Below are 20,896 nucleotides of genomic sequence, written 5' to 3'. Positions count from 1 at the left end.
TCTTCTCTTGTGTTGTGTTGCTTTCTTGAGACCTTCAACCTTTTACTGTATATCCCCCCTTCCTTCCTTCCTTCCTTCCTTCCTTCCTTCCTTCCTTCCTTCCTTCCTTCCTTCCTTCCTTCCTTCCTTCCTTCCTTCTCTTCTTCCTTATCTCCATGTCTTTCCCCCATTTCTTCTTCCTGTCTTCCTGCTCTGATGAGCTGTTTTGGTGCCCACCCTTAGCCCTACCCCCCAGCTGCTAATACCTCTTTCTTGAATGGGGTAGTGTGGTTTTGGCTACATAAGCACAATCACATTCTAATCGGTATTAAAATAAAGTATTTCAACTTTCTCATGCAACATTGTCGTGAAAGGAGTACAACTTTTGGATCCCACCCCCTAAATTATTGCAAAAAATTAAGCTGTGCTGCAGTTTAGAAGAATATAAAAACCAAGCTGAAACCATCTTAGAATATATATTTTTACCTATTCGAAAATATCCATCCTGAGTTTTTACGATTTTAAAATTCCCTGAATTGGCTCCTCCAGGCGGTAAGTCTATCTCCTGCAACAAATAAAAAGAAAGAAAATCCTAACTTGTTTTCCAAAAGGAAAGCAGAGCCTTCTTGTGCACATTTCCCTTTTGCAAATCTCCCTAGCCAATAGTGCTACCCATGTGATAACCCATGATATCCAACTAATCAATTCCAGTTTTAAATTAGTTTGTAACAACTATGTATGCTGTTAACATATTTTAACTTTCCCTGGGCAAAGTTATTCACTATATACTGTCATATACTCTTTTGAGTGTTTTCCTTCTCTCAGTTTTTACATGTTTAAGGACAATTTTCAAATCAGAGAAATAAATGGTATTCCAATACAGTGGTACCTCTACTTACAAATAACTCTACTTACGAATTTTTCTACTTACAAATGGAGCTCTGTCCGCCATCTTGGATGCAGTTTATATAGGATTTTTTCTACTTACGAATTTTTAGATAGGGTTGCTTCGACTTACGAATTTTTTCTCCCAATGCATTCCTATGGGATTTGACTTACATTTTTTTCGACTTACAAATGTGTGTTCGGAACGCATTAAATTCGTAAGTAGAGGTACCACTGTAATTAATCAAGGGATTCTTAGTTGCATAAAAGTTTTGGCTGACAGCTTACCTTCCCATATTCATTTATACTATACCAGTTTGTTCACTATTGTTTCAAAGCACAATGTATTAAACCCAGAGATTTGCTTTCCTTCCAAGCTCTGGTGAGTACATTTCTGGCAACAGTCAGTAAATTGCCTATCAATTTGCAATATGTTGCATAATTTGCTGGGTTCTCAGTTGTGTACAACACAATGGAAACACTGAACACTTCATGGGCCAATTACCTCAGTTGACTACAACAGTATAGGAAACACGTGGTCTTCCAAACGTTTCTGGGCCACTACTCCCATCATCTCTGAGCATTGGTCATGCTCCTTGAGGCTGACAGGAGTTAGGAATGTAGGAAGCAGAAATTGGTCCTTCTAGCTCAATAGTGTCTACACTGACTGTCATTGCCTCTCCAGGATTCCAGGCAAGAGTCTCTCCCAGCCCTGCCTGGAGATGCCATCAGGGATTGAATCGGGAACCTTCTGCTTGCAAGGCAGGTGCTTTATCACTGAGCTATGACTCTTTCCCAAGTTGGAGTCCAACAGTACCTGCAGGGTCACAGGTCTCCCATCCCTGGGCTACAACAAATAAAAGATTGCTAGTCAAAGGATCTGCAGGAGGAAAATTTACAAGGCAGGCCCAACTTTCATTTCTCCCCACTTTTTTTAGGTGATCAAACTCACAAGGTGTTATCAGAGCAATATATATATAAGTGCCTGTGCCTGTAAGACATACACTACCGATCCTCAAAGCCTACTCTCTGCTCCAATAACAGATTAACTAATTATTGTTTTTTTGCACTATGGCAGCCATGGTTTACTTCTGCAGTGCTGCCAAAGGCCATGGCAGTCAAGCACATTCTGCCACCACATGCTGAAGTCAGATCAGAAGCAGTGCCTGAATGAGATAAAATAGGAGAGATGCTTCTCTCCAAGCAGAATTTTCACAAAACTGTCCCATATGAGGTTGAGATGGTAACATCCTGACAGGTTATGACTGCTGGCCAAGAATATTAAGAAAAGAGCAAGACTTCTCCCTAATAGTAATAATAAGATTTGAAATGCTTTCTATTTGTGGGAGAGCTGAGGTACTTACAGCACTGGGTAAAACTTCTACAGTAGCATCAGTTATTATATCTCCTGGATGTATGCTATTTCCACTTCTAAAAAGGTACCTGCAAAACACATTATTGGGGCAAATTTAATAATGCATTAAATATTTAACTTATAGTTATTTTATGATAGGTCTTCCATTTAATGTTCTATGGGAATATTTTACAGATGGAAGAAAGAGCATAAACAGACTGAGTGTGGAAGTGGACATTACATGGCAGATAACACTCTGCCAATGCATTGTATTCTTCTTTAAAAATACAAATAAGGTGCAGAGAGCTGTAAATTCAATCAGAGGAGTGATGGGATACAGATTACTTCTTTCTCCATCAAAGATGTTCTTCTCAAATAGGGATGGTTGAATGAGTCAATTTCAGGTTCTCAGACTTAAGTTCAGTTCTCCACATTTCCACATCAGCTTGCAAAATTTGTTTTAATCCTCATGAAAGTGTATTAACACTGGAGTGCAAATTTCTCCTAATAGACACGTTTCGTGCAATTTTTGCATAATACGTATACACATTTTGCAAGCAACTCCAACTAATACAATGATTTTTTGTATATTATCTTCTTTTCTTTTTTATTATTATTTATACCCCACCCATCTGGCATTCACTATCTGGTTTTCACTAGTATATGCATCATTGTGCACACTTTGCCTACAATATGTAATTTTTTTACTCATTATTTTGTTCGATAATATTGTGTATTGAGTCAAAGGATTTTATATCTGTATTACTATTGTATGTATTTGCATTAGGGTAAAGTAACTGCCTTTTGGTTCCAGAAGGTACAGCTACTATTGGTTCATTTAAGCTGCTGTATTTGGATCCTCTGTCTTATTGGTTTCCTCCAAAAGGCAGCACTGTGATTGCCTGATATTGTTCCCTCCAAAATGTATGCCTTTCTAGCTAGTCCCCCGTCTGTCCCTATAAATGTAGCTTTCCTCTCCTCAGAGCTTAGTCTTGTTTGCTTTAATAAAGAAGTGTTACTAGAGAACTAGCTTCCCAACAGCTGCCAGTAACCCCGCAATCACCCACAGGAACTGGTTGAGCATGTCCATGCAGTGTTACTCAAAGGCACCATCTTCCCCGGCTGAGTGAGCAAGCGAGCAAGCCTTGACCTCCCTCTCTCCCCTCACCCCCCAAAAGCAGCCTCCTCCTTTGCCCTGCCTCGGCTGGGCAGCAATTGGTTGATCCCTGGGAGGTTTGTGGTCTCCTTTTCCTTTGCTTTTGCCTAAGAGGCAAGAGCACCTGGCCCCGGTCCCTCTCCCCTCCCTGCATTTTCTCCTGATCACTGGCACGGAAGCTTGCTGTGAGGCAGATTGCTTCCACAGCGATCTTTTGGTGAGTGACTAATCCCCTCCCTTAAATTTTCCCAGAACACCCCCAAAACGGAACTAACTTTCCTCCCTGAACCCCAATAAAACAGGGCTTAAAATGGGGCACTCCCTCTCTCTAAAAAGGCTAAACAATTTTGACCCGAACCCCTAAAAAACAGGGCAAATTGAGGGTTAAGCTTGATTGAGATTGTGAGATAGTAGGGTCACCAGATTTAATCTTTAAATAAGCGAAAGTCTCTAGCTGCTGGGGGTTTTTTTTTGGCCTTTATATGTATATGTTAATGTATATGTTATACATTATATGGAATTAATAATTGGAATTCCAAGATATACCATTTGCTTTCTTTTCCCAAGCTTGTGTTATAGAGAAATATTGATTTAATTTTTTAATATTAAAGACATGAATATTAATATCTTTTTGTGGAACGTGAATGGCCTAAATAATAAGGTTAAGAGGAACAAGATAGAACATATTTTGAAAAAAGGGTCGTGGGATGTGGTATTCCTCCAGGAAACACATGTATCTAGAAAGCATGGACAAGTGTTGGGAAACCAAAAGTTGGGAGAAGTTTATGTGTCCTTGGACAAGAAAAAGAAGAGAGGAGTAGCCACATATGTTAGGAAGACCATCAGAGCAAGAAAAAAAAATTCCAGGATGAGGAGGGAAGAGTAGTGGGTACTAGATTGTATTTGCCAGGAGGTAATTTGGTTGTAATCAATATTTATGCACCCAATGGAGGTAAATCAATTTTTTTCAAAAGACTGGGGGATCAAATGGGAGGTACAATAGAGGAGGAAGAAATTATTTTGGTGGTAGATTTCAATAGGGTAACAGATTCAAATCTTGATAGAACAGGCAAAGGGAAGAAAAATAAGAGGGAATTACCAAGGGATTTTTGGCATATAGTACATAATTTTGAGCTAAAAGATAGTTGGAGGTTAAATAATCCCAGTGAAAAAAGAAATACCCACTATTCAGATTCAAAAAAATCGGCGGCGAGGATAGACATGATGTGGCTATCCGCAAAATTATTAATAAAGGTAACAAAGTGTGATATATTAGCAAAATCTATAACGGATCACAACCCAGTAATGGTAAAGCTGAAGGATAAGGATAGGAAAATAGGAAGGTGGAGATTAGATAAGAGAATATTGAATGGTGAAATGTTTGTTTCAAAGGTTAGAAAATTGTTAAAAGAAATTTTCCAAATAAATATGAAGAAGGTGTGGATATAACAACAGTTTGGGAGGCGAGCAAGGCTTTCATAAGAGGTATCTATATACAGCAGAAAAGCAGAATTAACAGGAAGAGGAGAGAAAATGTGAATAGGATTGAAAAGGAAATTGAGGTAAAAGAAAAAGAATTAGGGAAAAATCCAAAGGATATAAAAGTGGCAAAGCAGATCAAAATTCTCCAAAAAAAGTTGTCTATATTGATTGGTAATGAATTGGAAAATAAAATAAAATGGGCAAAACAAAAAACATTTGAATCGGGGGGGGGGGGTTGGACGATTGTTAGCTTGGCAGTTAAGGAAAAAACAAGAAAACAGATTGATTACAAATATTAGAGAGGGGGATAAAAATTGGACAAAAGGAGAAGATATACAAAAATGTTTCATAAAACATTATAGGAATTTATATAAGAAGGAAGAAATAAGTAAAAGGAAATTAGAGAAGCATTTTGAGAATCATAATTTGACCAAATTAAAGGAGGAGAGAAAAAAAGCATTAAATAAACAGATAACACAGCAAGAAATTATAGGAGCCATAAATAAATTAAAACAGGGAAAATCCCCAGGCCCAGATGGGCTTTCAAGTCAACATTATAAGATATTTAAAGAAGAATTAATGGGAATTTATCAAAAATTAATCAATGAAAGTTTGGAGAAGGGAGAATTCCCTGAATCTTGGCAACAGGCATCCATAGTCCTTATTCCAAAAAGTGATGTAAAGAAAGATCTGGTGGGGAATTTCAGACCCATATCTCTCTTAAATACTGATTATAAGATTTTTGCCACAATCCTAGCAGAAAGACTAAAAGGAATTTTGAATAGAATAATTGGAACGGAGCAACAAGGCTTTTTGCCAAAAAGGAAGATGGCCAATAATATGAGGATTCTTTTGAATGCAATCGAATATCTAGATTGGAACCCAAGCCAGAAGGTGGCATTTATCTTTTTGGACGCTGAAAAAGCATTTGACAATCTGGCTTGGGATTTCATGAAAAAAAGCAATGGAGAAAATTGGAATCGAAGGGAATTTCATGAAAGGGATAAATGTGATTTATAAGAAGCAGTCGGCAAAATTAATGATAAATTGCGAGACATCAGAGCAATTCGAAATACGAAAAGGGACACGACAGGGATGCCCATTATCCCCTCTTTTGTTTATTTTATCAATATAATATTTAAAAATGGATATAAAGGAAAATAAAGAATTTATAGGTTTATCAATTAAAAATAGTACATTTAAAATCAGAGCATTCACGGATGATATTATGTTGATATTGGAGGACCCCAAAAATTAAAATCAAATCTTAAAATCAAATTGAAAAAGTATGGAGAGGTAGCTGGATTTAAAATAAATAAGGAAAAGACCAAAATGATTATAAAAAATGTAAGAGGAAAAGAATGAGAGGAACTGGAATTAGAAGCGGGGTGGGAAATAGTAAAAAGTTTAAAATATTTGGGAATAGTAGTAACAATAAATAATATAAATTTATATGAAAATAATTATGTAAACATGTGGAAACAAGCTAAAAAGGATCTGGATAGATGGGCAAATCTAAATTTGTCAATGATGGGAAGGATTGCAGCTATAAAAATGTCAATTTTACCTAAATTCCTGTTTTTGTTCCAAATGCTACCTATTATAGGGGAAAAAGAAGTATTCGAAAATTGGAGGAGAGAATTAAGTAAATTTATTTGGGGGAATAAAAAAATTCAATATAGATTATTAACAGACAGTAAAGATAGGGGTGGGGGGTACCCGATCTAAAAATATATTATGCGGCAGCAAACCTGTGTTGGGTTAGGGAATGGATTGTATTGGAGGATAAAGAATTGCTGGATATAGAGGGATTCAGGTACAGTTATGGATGGCATACATATCTCATGAACGATAAAGAAAAAAGGTATAAAGAATTTACGGACCACGTTATTAAAATTCATTATTTAAGATATGGAAGGAATATAAATGATCCTCGAACCAAAAGTACCCTGGTGGATATCACCATTTGAAATGACGGCCTTGAGCGGTGGGGCAAAGAAAGAAAAATGGATAACGTATCAAGAGTTGATAGTAAAGAAGAACGGACAATATGTATTGAAAACATATAATCAGGTAAAAGGTGATTGTGTAAGCTGGTTGCAATGTAACCAAATTCAAAGCATATTTAATAAACATAAAGAAATTGGGTTCCAAGATAAGGAGTCAAAATTACAAGAATTGTTAATTGAAAAAGGGGGGAAACAATTGGCAAATTTGTATAAATATCTATTGGAGTGGAGTTTGAAAGATGAAGAAGTTAAATGTACTATGATAAAATGGGCGCAAGACAGGGAGAACAATTTATAGCGTGCAATGGGACAAATTATGGGTAGAGAGCATAAGATTACAGCATGCACAGCAATTAAGGAAAATATAATGAAAATGGCCTACAGATGGCATTTAACCCCCCCAAAATTAAAGAAAATCTATAAAGTGGGATCTAACAAGTGCTGGAAATGTAAAGATAAAATAGGGACATATATGCATTGTTGGTGGCAGTGTAAAAAAGTACAAGAATTTTGGAATAGAATATATGAAAAATTAAAAAGCATGCTAAAGATAACATTTGAAAAAACACCTGAATTGTTTCTGCTAAGTATGATCCCTGATAAGATACCCAAGGATAGAAGAAATACATTATTGTACGGGGGTGCCGCAGCACGGACGCTCATTGCGCAAAAATGGAAAGGGGACGGGGTACCAACGGTAGAGGATTGGAAAATTAAAATGGTAGAATACATGAATTTGGCTAAGATGACAGCGGCGATAAGAAATATTACTAAACAAGAAATTCAAAATGAATGGAAATTATTAGAGGTTTATTTTTAAAAAGAAGGGATAAGATCAGATTTGGTGATTTGCTTAAATTAAAGAATGTATAAAGAGTGAATTGTACTAGATAGGCGAAGAAGATGCACCTATACCAGGTGGTCTAAAAAACAATTGAAGAAGAAATCAAGCTAAAAGAGAAGAGAAGGGTAAGTGGTTAGTCAACAATCGGAAGTATTTTAATTCTAATTTTAATTTTTAGTTTAATTTTTCTTTTTTTCTGGTTATTTAGTTTTCAGCTTTTCTAGGCTTGCCTGTTATAATTTTGAGGTTATGGGTTTCTTAGATTTTGCCTTTCTTATGTTATGTTTATTATATTTGGTTAGATTTTTTGTTATGTTTTTGTTATATTTTTGTTATATTTATATTTATATTTATGTTACATGAGTTATTTGAGTTGTGTTATGTTAAGTTATGTTTATGTTATGTTTTCATTATGTTTTCATTATGTTTTCATGTTATATTATGTTATATTTTCATTCGTTATGTAATGTTTTAATAATTGGAATAAAGAACTTTTTAAAATTTAAAAAAACAGAGCTCTCCTCCCCCCCAAAAACAGGGGTAGATCACTGCCAGATTTTAATTCTGAAAGTAGATCATAGTGCTTATCTTGCATCTCTTTTTCCTCCCTGTGCAGTGCTGTATATTGTGTGCAAAAAAGGAGGAATCTGGAGTGTGTGTGTGTGTGTGTGTGTGTGTGTGTGTGTGTTGGGGTGATTTGCACATCCACCCTTTTGTATGTGACATCATGTTCTTAGAGTGTGTTATGTGTGGTTGCTTTTGCCTACCGTTTAGACAGCTGCCCCTTTTAAGCCTCTGCATTGGCAAAATTCTGTTGCTGAATAATAATAATAATAATAAAGCAGGCGTTTTAGCTCTCTCAAGGTCGTATTGTATTTTTTTTAATCATGGGGGGGGGCAAACAACGTTTTGGTTACAGGTGCTATAGGGAAGAGTGATAAGCTTATTGATATGCATAAACAGCTACTTTCCGAACTGTGATCGATAAGCGTTTAAATCACGGTTATTTCCCCCAAAGCAGCGTTGCTAGAAACATACTTTGTGTACAGCCCAGAGACTTTAAAATAGAAAACTGGGAACCAGAAGCCTTGAGCTATTTTTTTTGGCTGGGGGGGGAGCCCTGGATCTATTAAAACCTGTGGCAAAATTCCCATTTGACCTCCTTGGGGGGCAGAATTTCATCTGTTTCAGTTTGGCCTTGGGAGAAAAAGCAGAGTGGAATCTTCCTTTTCCTTGTGGTGAGAGAGGGACTTGTGGGGCTCCAGACCAGGGGTCAGCAACCTTTTTCAGCCGTGGGCCGGTCCACCGTCCCTCAGACCATGTGGTGGGCCGGACTATATTTTGAAAAAAAATATGAACAAATTTCTATGCCCCACAAATAACCCAGAGATGCATTTTAAATAAAAGGACACATTCTATTCATGTAAAAACACGCTGATTCCTGGACCGTCCGTGGGCTGGATTGAGAAGGTGATTGTGTTATTAGAGAACTGTCTCCAGCATATTATATCAAGAGAGCTGAAATCACGAACCCCACGTCACAACAGATAAATTCATTGCAAAATTCATAAAAATGTGTCTTGGTTTGCATATTGTTTCAGGAAATGCAGAATAGGTAGATTAGACTGTAAATGCAAACTGAACTGAATTTCTCTCACATCCCAATGTCCAGCTTTTTCACCCATGGGAGAGATTAAAGAGCTTGGGGAGGGCAATTTGGATGAGAAACAAATTAGAGGAAATGTTCTTGCATTGTAATACCTACCTTTGTATTTTTATTGGCTGCGAAAAGCTGAACAGAATATAATCTCCAGCCACAGGAGCAAAAGCCCAGAAATATTCTATTCCTTTATAAGCTTTTTCTAGGGTATAGTGCTGGAATGCTTTTAGACTTGTTGTCACTTCTGCAGCTGGGTTGACATGTGCTGTAATAAATGCATTTTTGCCAAAGTCTCTATCCTGTAAGACATAAATGTATATTTTCATATAAAGAGAGTGAAATACAAAGTTATCAACAAAATGAATGGCAAAGACAACCATAATCTTTATAATTTAAATGTGTTGTAAATTATAGTCATGGATGCATCACTGAACATTTTGCAAATAACATCAGTGGCAGTCACTAATGAAGTGTAAACTATAACTCTTTTCAAACAACCAGTGCAAGAACAGGGTATTCATGTAGGAGAGGAGCAAGATCCAGGTATCAACATAAATGCATTTACTAGACTGCGGTGGTGAACCTCAGGCGCAGAAAGAAAGCCACATGTCCACCTATTTCATATGGGACAGTCCTTTATTTGAAAGGCTGTCTGGATAGTTTTCTATTTGAATGATCACCTGCTGCAAATCTGATATAAAAATATAGAACCATAAGAAGAGAGAGCAGAAGCCTTAGAGTTGCCCATCAACAGTTAGCAGACTGAGCAGGTGTACAAGCATGCAGCTCTGGATGGCTCTCACAGTGAAATGGAATGTGCTACGATAGCCTAACTGAAAAAAGTTAGGCTGAGTGTTGCAGAGCCAGCCCTACCATCTGGCAGAGTGAGATGGCTACCTCGGGCAGCTGATTTGGGGAGTATGAAAGAGCAGGTAATTCCAAGTTACTTAATTTATTGTGGTAATTTTATTCAAAAAGATGCATGTGAGATTTTGTTGCCTCCAGTTCCAAAATAACATAGCCACTCTTGGTTATTATGCACCTTGACTTTGGACAAATGTAGTGCTCCAACTCAGGAAGCAAAATGTTTTGGGCCAGCCCTGAGAATGAAACCTGCTGCTATAATCTCACTCCCATTCTGTGCATGTCATACATACATAGATCATCTAAATAAATCTTTACGTTTTATGCACCATTTTTTGAAAGAAACTTCGCCTGCATGCAAACTAGCCCAAAATTTCAGCCACTTTGCAGGGTGGGGTATAAAAACAAGAGGTATTCATTCATCTCTAAAGAAGAAACAGTGACCCATAGTTCTATGACCATTAGGGATGGGCAAACTGCACTCAGCTGCTTAGCCCTGAAATTAATTGAGCTTCTCAGGTTGAACAATCAACCATTCAATTATATATATATATATATATATATATATATATATATATATATATATATAAAATTTCCAAACTACCTTTCATATAGATGGATTCCAAAGTACAGTAGTGTACAACACCCTCTAGGGACGGTGTTCCATGGTCGTGATGCTATTACAGAAAAGTCAAAATCTTGAACACTTGAGTAGCAAAATTCCTCTCTACCCTCCCTACCAATTTCATCTACCCCACTTCCTCAGGAAAATAATTCTTACCTTGGGCAAGGCAGGGCAATGGGTGGGAGAAACAGAAGGCTAGGGCAACCAGTTCAGAGCAAACTCTCAAACTATAAAACACATGCAGCTATTGATTGTTGGGCCAGACCCATAACCCCCTGCTGAAAATGTCAGCTCTGTGTAGCTCTGAAAATACCCTGTAAGGCTATTTCTTGGCTCCATGGAGCTGTCACTTGCAGCTGGGGAGCATAGAGCTGGCAATCCCCACATTCTTCATCTGTAAGCTAAAGAAGGGTGAGGTAACATTCAAGCAGGTGTACTTGCATTCTTGAGCACTAATCACCCAATCACTAACGGCAATTGGGGACTGTGATTTGTTTTGCTAGCAGACACCGTGCAGGGCAGTGACTAGTGTTGGCATCTGTGCACTGCTTCCACAAAGTCTCTAGCACTTTATTTGCCTTCCCTTTGAACTTGGTGATGGTTGTATTTCTACACTATTGACACCGTGTTGTTGAGAAAGAAGCAAATGACTAATAGAACTTACTTTCAATTTCTGTATTTTCCCAGCCAAAGAAGAATGAATTCCCACATGCTGAAAGAGAGATGGGCTATAACGGATGCGCAAATAGGTCTTTTGGCGTTCACAGTGTTTCTGAAAACAAAACCATTTCATGTAAAACAACAACAGAAGGAAGCAACCACATTCAGCTGCATTTCAGTTTCTCTACATATTTATAACTTTCTATTGCAAAATATATTCCGTCACAGTTGAACAAACCACCTATACTTGGTTATGCTTGTGGTGCTGAACTGACTGTGGACACTCTAGGGCAGGCATCCCCAAACTTCGGCCCTCCAGATGTTTTAGACTACAATTCCCATCATCCCTGACCACTGGTCCTGTTAGCTAGGGATCATGGGAGTTGTAGGCCAAAACATCTGGAGGGCCGCAGTTTGGGGATGCCTGCTCTAGGGTGATGACTTTTTTACAACCTCATTTCCCTGTATCATAATTTGATGAGCTTTCATTAAAGATTAGATAAAATCTTACTTTCAAAGAGATTTGATAAAGAAAACCTCATGCACAAAACGATTTTTAAAAAATTATCAGTTTTTTGACCATTTTTGAAGTCACTGTAAGCAGATATAAAATTGAACCCAAGCTTTAGAGTCACATATATAGAGTCATCAAACACACAAGGAAGCTTTTTTTAGCTGCAGTAACAGTATAGACGCCACTAGAGGACAATGTTTTGCTTCCTCTCCTGTAGGTTCTTTTCCCAGCATGCCTGGCAGGGTCTGCTGGCTGAGTTTTGAGGTCCCAAAAAGGGGCTTTTACCTTGCGCAGGTGTGAAATTTGTATACCCTATGTTGCTAAGAACACTCCCCATTGTGGAATGTGGTATTGTGTCCAAATTTGATACGAAATATATATAGAATTGTTAATACAATTTTATGAAATGGTAAAACAGCATACAAAAAAATTTAAAACAGTTTGTGCGTAACCTTTTTAAATATTTCAATGGAATATACCTCATTTTAGTCATTAATAGGCAAAAGTTCGTCCATTTGTGCTACAGGAAATAATTTTTAAGAAAAAAAATGAAAAAGTCATCACTCTAGTGCATGGGGGGTGGGGTTGTTCTCACATTACCAACTCAGCAAGGTCATTGTCCCTCTGCTTGTGTTGCTTGCTGCATTTGCAGTGTTCACCCTTAAGAGGGGGGCAGGGATCTCTTCACTCAACATGTAGATGAGACAAGGAGCTGAAGCAAGCAGAGACTAGTGAGAGAGGGGCTCTAAAGAAATATCACAGTGCCTAAAGCCTGTTTTACTGGAAGTGCTGCAACCCTAAGGAAGCAATGAGAGCTAAGACACAGTAGCCAGGGGTGGGGTGGGATAAACATTAAAGAAATATCATACATATATCAATTTAAACTAATTACCCAATTCTTTGGTTGTAGGCTTCTATTTAACTTTAAAGATATTTGTTGAAAAAGACTACACACAAACTCAATTCAAGTTTAGTATTTATGTGCCAACAAAGAATAAGGGAAAGAGTAAGATTTTTTAAAATGTAGGGCTAACTGTTTAATTACAGATCAACTCAACTGATCAACTTCAAAATTAGGTCCAATATTCCAGCAGATATGGTTTTATTAGGATTCAGTGTGGCATAGTGCTTTAAGTGTTGGACTAAGACCTGGGAAACCAGAGTTCAGATTCCCACTCAGCTATGAAGCTCTCTGGGCAATATTGGGTCAGTCACTGCCTCTCAATCTAACCTGCTTCAGAGGGTTGTTGTGGGGATTAAATGAGGGGGAAAATAGAGTATTATACCTTGAGTTCAATGAAGGAAAAGCTTAGATCTACATGTAAGCAATAAATAAGCAAACAAACAAACAAACAAACAAACCACATCTTATTAAAACATATAAAGCAATACCAGTCTTGAAAATGACAGAATAATATATAAACTCAGATGTATAATTCTAATGGAATATCACATGCAAATATTTGTGCACAAATCTAGCTGCATTTTAAAATAAAATACCCATAACATATCCACAATTTAAACCAATTAAAAAACTACAATAATATCAACAGATAAAATGCAAATGATCAACAGCTTAAATTGGATTTATTAAATTATTTTGTACATAACAGCAGTTTTTTTGAATTTTGTGTTCATTATTTCTGTTTCTGTCATGTTACAGTATACAGTATTACATTCAGACTTACAGAATAATGGAATATGTATTTTTTCATAGTGGGGTGACATGATTGACACGGAAATTTATGGAATTTGGTTGAGTTAATTATTGTGAACTCATGCTATCCATTTGCCCAATGGTTGTTTGGAAATTCCAGTTGTGTAAGCAATCGGCAACAATTTCCTTCTCTTTTTGTTCTAAAATGTAATTGTATTGTCAGTGTTTGCCCATCTGCCCCACCCCCATGCAACTTACTTTGGTTAATAATTGTAGTACTTACTGCATCTTTCTCTGGACTGCAAACTTTAACCGAAAGTAAGTGGTCTAGAAGCCAGTCAATTGGCTTATCTTTGTAGAACATTAACAAAAATTCAACTATCAGTGGCAAGTCTCTGCATCGGAATAGTTTTCCTGAAAATGATGTTTTCAAAAAGGGAGAGGTAAATCACAACTTTCCATACTGCACAGTAAAGCACAAAAGAATGCATTTGTGCATGTTGTTTCCATGATTATATGCAGTTTTATGCACACTTTGCGCTAGTGTATGCATTTTTTGTACATATCATTTGACCGGAGAACTGCACTGCAAAATTTAGAGATGTGCAAATTTTGAAGGATGGTTTTGTTTCAGTTTGTATCTTGTATGAATTGGGCAGGTTTGCCTTTAAATACTAACTGAATTGAATTTATCACCTATCCCGATGAACCCTGAAGGAAGAACAAAACATGCAGAACTAGTTGATGTTGTTCCAACAGTTGCTTACGCAGTATTCTGCATTGTTTCTAAGTGCATGTTCTGGAGATTATATGTAATCTAAGTACCTGCTAATTTACTTGGGTCATGTTTTGCTTTCTTTGTTTGATCAAGGTGATTTATTAATGGAAGAACTTAAAAACCCGCAGACCTACAGATACTCTATTTTGGTTCCGTTACAGGTTAATTCCACTGATTGTTCCTTGGATCTGCCTCATAGGTTTAGAAATCATTATGCCGTCATAATGTTGAGTTCAACATTTCCTTGATCCAACCCGTCAACCATTTCCCATAAATTAATAAGAAAAGAAACTGCATCCAATGATTGTCCAAGGGGAGGGGAAGTTTGGTTAAATTCTCTAGTGAGGCTTTCGTTCCACCTATATTACTTTAGAAGTAGCTGAAGGGTGTTGTGAGCATCTTTTCATTCTGCAAGTTATATCTCTGTTGGTCTGCATTCTGAAGCCTACCCAGATGCCTGGGATTCCTGAAAAATCCATGATGTCATAGGCTGTGTGAGAAGGCAGGGACACTGCCTAGCATGTGCCTGATAGCTGTTTGTCACACTAGCCTTTTCAAAAGTAAAGTCTATTCACTGTTAAATAAATCTGTGTGGAAACTTTTTTTGGAATGATGAAAGGAAGGACTGTCCTTAAAAAAATCAGCAAGTGCACTGCTGTTGGGCACTTGGTAGCCAGCTTCCTCAATTTTCCACAATTCAGTTAAAGCCCAGGAAAGATGTCACAAGATATATCCTCCCATGGGGCTTTTTCTGATCAGGAAACATGGACAACCAGGGAGGCTGCAGAGCAGTGGAGAAATGTTTAATGGGAGAAACACAAGCATACCACTCTTGGCCATCTTGCTACCATAAAGTAAGCTCAACCTCATCCACAGAAATTCTAAAGGAATTCTAATGCACCCTATGAATGTGTCAGAAAAACAAAAGCCTCTTTAGAAGAGAAATAAAACTTTTGAGAAACTGGTGTCAGATTTCAGCACACCCCTCCTTCAGTTCAGCCTACTATCATGAATGAATGAAAAATTCATTCCTAATTTAGGAGCAAAGTTGTTGCTGATAATAGGCACACACTTCCTCTCTTGCTAAGGCTGCTCCTTTGCAGTCTTGGATAATGTTGCTTTACTTACCGATAAACCCAAGCTGAGAAAATTCAAGAAACAGCCACTCCTTTGAGTCCTGCAGCACAATAAACTCACTGATTGTTTGTATATATGATGGTTTCGCTATAATATCATCTTCTAGCTGAAAAAGAAATCAACTTTTTTTTCAATTGCAGCCATAGATCTGGAGACCCTTTACAGATAATTTTGTTGCTTCCAGAAAAATAAATGAAATAAGCAAAGGGAAACGAAATGGCAACAGGGTATCAATATAAATATAAGTCACTTCTGTACTCCATTGTAGATTAGCAGAAATGGAAGTAGTAGTAGTAAATATTTATTACAGTCACCGGCCAGCACAGATTTACCTGGCAGGGGAGACACCTTGATCAAGAAATGGAAGCATAGAAAAGGCATCGCTATATCCTGGAAAATGGGTTTGCAGGATGAACACAAAATTGGATAATCCTTTGGGTGGCATATAAGCAGTGCTTTTTTCTGGGGGGATGCAGGGGTATGCATACCCTTAAACATTTTGTGAATCTAAGTTTGAGGGGCAGTATTTCAATATAAGTAGGAAAATAAGAGTACCCCTACACATTTTTAAAGGTAAAAAAGCACTGCATATAAGCATCACAGCGATAGAGTGAGAAGGTGGAGAGTCAGAATCATCACTAGTAGGCTGATTAAAAAGTAGCAAAGATTGTTAAAAAAAACCCAACATATTAACTACATATGAACAGTGCTGTTTAATGACTTTAATTGAGAAGTTTAAATTTGGCGCAGTAGAAATAATAAGATGTCTTCTGAGGAGATTCAAATGTGGAAATTGGATAATCGAAGCTAAAGGTTGTTTAAACATTAGCATTTTCCCTCATCAAACAATAGGTAAAATGATATGCCTTATTGCATAGTTTTCTCACTGGAACTGCTTCACTTTTACTTTAACAATTTGATCTGTCTCTTCAATGAATAACCTGCTTGCTTTCCACTAATATATATATGTTTAATTGCTACAAATAAGAACATCATCTTGTGAAAAGCTGTGGGTGCCAAGAATGCTGAAGTGAAACAGTACTCCCAATAAATGTTCCAGTTTTTTTGTTTGTTTGTTTTTTTGGCATGAGTTCTGAATCAAGCTGCTAAAAGCTGCTGTAGTTCTTAATGTTTTCATTTCATCTCCCTTGAGTGTTAATAAAAAGCACTTTCTAACAACTCCTGAAACAGAGCTTCTCAAAGATGCTTTCAGCTTTGGAAATGCCTAATTATCTCAGGATGAAGCAGACCTAAATGGACACAGAGAATAATTACAATTCACCCCAGGTGAAGAGGGATTTGGCTGCCTGTTCTTATGGCTCCTGTACAGCCATTATCTGTTCCCAGGCATGACTAAAAGTCTCTCAAGGGACCCTCGTGGACTTCAGAAATTGTGAATGACTGCACTGAAAATATTGACACAATTTTATCTAAACCTCCCTCAACCTTTTATTGATTTACAGAGACACTGGCCTTAAAAAAGAAAAGAAATTTATAGCTTACATAAGGAAAAAGAAGAAGATGCAGATAAGAGGGTTTATTTCTTTAAACTGCGTTGAAAATGTTGCTAATAGTAGCACAACTACAAAGGACAGAAGAAAAACTAATTTAATTAGTGCAGCAATTTATGTAGCATGTGAACTTACCTGTAAATAGTAAGTTCCCCTTGGTTGGGCATACATCATTAAGAAGCTATAATCCAAATTCTGTTTTGTTCTCCATCTAAACGGAGGCAACAAATTATTATTATTTTTTAAAGAGGAGCTTACTTTTATACTAGATTTTAGACAGACACAGGCAAACTCTTATCTATACCTACAGTATTTCAATCTAGTTTTCTGGATGGTAGTGAGGATGGAAACTGCCTTGGTGACCCTGGCTAATAATCTACACTGGGAGAGTGACAACAGGGACTGTAACTTCGTTGTTTCCCTTGGATTTATCAGCAACTTTCAGTGTATCAACCCCAGTTTTTTCCTGCACTGGTATCTACATAGGCTTCAAGTTGGAAGCCCTGAGTTACTCTGACTCTCATCCTACCTTACTGGGAAGTTTCAAAAGGTGGTGTTAGAAGACTTCTGTTTGTTTGTTTGTTTGTTTGTTTGTTTGTGTTTGTTTGTTTATAAGAAATCCAAACTAATTGATTTACATTTTTAATCAAACAGAATAATAACCATAAGTAATTATCCTGTGCAGGGTTCTGCAGAAATTTATTGTTTCTACCATGATTTTAAACTTCTGCATGAAATTTTAGGAGAGATTGTCTGGAGGTCTGGAGAGCGTTGCCAACAATACACAAGTGACATCCAGCTCTTATTTCTCCTTTCCTTTTCAACAAGGTGTGTAGATGTCAGCTTAAAATGTTTGCCTGAAATCAGCAACAAACTGAATAATAGCAAATAAACACTCAGTGCAGACAAGAAGTTTATGGATATACAGTACTTCGCCTGGGTGGGGTCATATTCCCCAGAAAGGAACTGTTGCGCTCCTGGATCTAGGCCTTATTGACTACCTCTTACTAAAAGTAGTAATGGCTCATAGGCATTTTAAATTTATTTGTTTAAGTAATTGATATACCTCTTTTCAGACGGATTTCAAAAAAAACAGTTTGCATAAGATTTTTGTGAGTATAACTATCATTTTAAAAAAATATTACGATAAAATGAAAAAGGCATATTCTTTGCTTGGAAGAATATGTTCTCACTTCCCTCGTGGCAAGAAGCCCCTGTGGAGACAGTTGAGGGAGGCAGGGGCCACAATGGGGACTGGAGGTTGATTGTTCCTCAAGCTTCTGTCTTCTCTACTCCCCCCAGGGCAAGATGGCCCTGTGGTGGCAGCTGGGGGAGAGAGGGGTCACAATGAGAGCTGGATACTGCCAACATTGACAGATATTGAACGGGGGGAAGCATCTGAGTGTGCTCAATGATGCTGACAGAAGCACTCCTGCCAGTCTACACTCCACCACAGGTGGGGAGGTTACACTGATTCCGCAGCAACAGTGGTGAAGGTGTCCTTCCGTGAGTCTCCGCCCCAGGTTTACTTGGGAGTCAGTTGGCTGCTGCCATGGGGCCCAAGACTAGGGCTGCTGGTGGGGAAGGGTGCTGACCCCATGCTCCAGAGACCGATCAGAGCTGAAAGGCCAAGCCTCCAGGGCTTCCTCTAAGCTGCAGCTGCCCCACCCTGGGGTGAACTATTTTCCTTATATTTGCATTTGTGGCATTTGTTGACTGAACCATGCCTTGTAGTTTTAAGATACTGAGAGCTGATTTGGGAACGAAGCTTTAAAACCAAGATATTCACTTTAAAATAAATAAAACAACCCTCTTTTTAAAACGCTTAATAACGTGCTGTCTGAAATCCTCACACGCCGCCTTTCATACCTTACTCTCTTACTTGAATCCCCTAATGATGTCTTGAGATTGGAGAGCTTGGGATAATAGGAAGCAGGGGGAGATACAACCTCTAGAACTCCAGAAAGTGCCTCCTCTGGGAAGCTAAGAAAAGAAAAAAAGAAAAACAGTATTCTCTTCTGGTGAACTTCTGTTCAGAGGTACAAACTGTACAGGATCAAGGGCTTATTCATGTTTGTTTATGCTTGTGGGAGGACATTTGCACATTTTATTAGCAAAAAAATTTATTTTTCCTGTGTATGTGTATTGCAGACTTGGGCAAAGCGATCCTCTGTTGCAATTACTCTGTGGCTTGAGATATGCCACCACTACATTCAGGGGTGGCCTGTCCTGTTTTGCCACCTTAGGTGAAATGGGTATTTGTGCCTCCTGCCCCCTGCCCCTCTCTGACTCTCGCCTCTCAACTTGGCGGGAGTTGGGGCACTCTTCAAAGCGTTGTTGCTTGGCTTCTCCACCTGGGACCACAGAAGACAAACAGCAGTGCCATATGCCAGAATGCCTCCTTCTTGTTGGTGGAAGCAATGGGGCAGGCAGAGTGCTGCCTCTTGCACTTGCACCGCCTGAGGCAGACGCTGCAGGGAAACAGAAGAAGCCAACCCATTCAGCACAGTACCCCTAGCATGAGAGCCCTATTAGCACAGGCAGCAAACATAGAGTTCTCCAAACTCTAGGCAGCCCTGAAGGAAGGGATGTGACACCTCAAATACGCATCTGCACATGAACGCTTCAGCCTCAGGAATCAACCAGTCTCTTCCTGGAAACCTATGGGACCAACCTCTAAAAGCCATATTTTCCATACCTTTGGCATCACAGAGGCACTTTTTACATTTTATTATATTAAAGTAGGGTATTATTTTGAAATCAGACAAAAAAAACCCTAGAAAAGGGTAGAAGAATTGCTACTCCAAATGTCTAGATACTAGTAAAGATTTCTGATTACCTCATAGAATGTAAGTAATTGAATTCAGTATTGTATTTGTAACGGATTAGCCCCAGGATGGAAGATTTATTACACCCTGGATTAGAAAGAGTTACTCCACCTCCAGTTTAACTGACAGCGCATATTTAGGAGGCAGGATGGTGCCCAGTTTAAAAAGGAGGGAATAACAGTTTTTGGCAGTTGGAAGAGGGAGAGTGGGAGTGTGGTGACGAAGAGGGAAGAAGAAGGGTGTGGGGCCAGGATAGTGGTGGTTTAGGTTAGGCTTAGGATAACTTGAAGTTAAAGTCTGACAGAGTTAATGTATAACTGTAACTAAGCTTGTAAACTTATGCATCGTTAAAAAAAGAAAAACCTATGTTCTCAAGAAAATAACATTCATCTTCCTTTTGTGCCAAAGAGTATCGTCTTGGTTATTCCAGCAGCGTATTAAAACTCACAGAGGTGGAGACTCAGAAAAAGGCAAAGTTTACCTAAGGAAAAGGGGATAGTTTTGTCCTAGAGTCACACAGGAAAGGCAGTATGGTGAAAACCTAGAGTGCCACATGTTTGCCAGGGTGATATGGCAGCATACCTGCCAAGTTGCTGTCGGAGAAATAAGGGACCGGCCGGAAGTAGCAGACCGGAAGTAGCGCTGCTGCCATTTTGGAACTGGGCGGAGCATGCTCAGAAGTGACTTTTGATGCTGCTTTGCAGTTCCAAAATGGCCGTCGCGCCAGAAGTCGCACTGCAGCCATTTTGGAACTGGGCAGAGCAGCATCAAAAGTTGCTTCTGAGCATGCTCCGCCCAGTTCCAAAATGGCCGCTGCGCCAGAATAAACTGGGGAAAACCAAAAAAATCCGTTTTTTCAGCTAGGAACAGCTGGAAAAACGGGGATTTCCCGGGGAATACGGGAGACTTGGCAGCTATGTATGGCAGACTGATACAGTGGGGATCTGAGTTGA

At 38.3% G+C, this 20,896-nt stretch overlaps 1 protein-coding gene across 3 annotated transcripts in view; it reads right to left on the bottom strand.

The window, feature by feature from the left end:
* The window catches only part of MGAT4D (MGAT4 family member D), a 51,395-nt gene that overhangs the window by 6,860 nt on the left and 23,639 nt on the right, over positions 1–20,896 (bottom strand). For all 3 annotated transcript variants that reach the window (XM_060278612.2, XM_060278613.2, XM_088661101.1), the window contains exons 6-13: positions 18,985–19,098; positions 17,251–17,326; positions 15,596–15,710; positions 13,973–14,103; positions 11,523–11,630; positions 9,475–9,668; positions 2,229–2,307; positions 466–544 (exon numbers count right to left, since the gene is read on the bottom strand). In XM_060278612.2, the coding sequence (XP_060134595.1) occupies positions 466–544; positions 2,229–2,307; positions 9,475–9,668; positions 11,523–11,630; positions 13,973–14,103; positions 15,596–15,710; positions 17,251–17,326; positions 18,985–19,098 (896 nt within the window). The remainder of the gene's footprint in view (positions 1–465; positions 545–2,228; positions 2,308–9,474; positions 9,669–11,522; positions 11,631–13,972; positions 14,104–15,595; positions 15,711–17,250; positions 17,327–18,984; positions 19,099–20,896) is intronic.

This window comes from Zootoca vivipara, chromosome Z1 (genome assembly GCF_965207765.1).
Source record: "Zootoca vivipara chromosome Z1, rZooViv2.hap1.1, whole genome shotgun sequence".
Taxonomy (NCBI): domain Eukaryota; kingdom Metazoa; phylum Chordata; class Lepidosauria; order Squamata; family Lacertidae; genus Zootoca; species Zootoca vivipara.
This window is presented reverse-complemented; position numbering and strand designations above follow the sequence as displayed.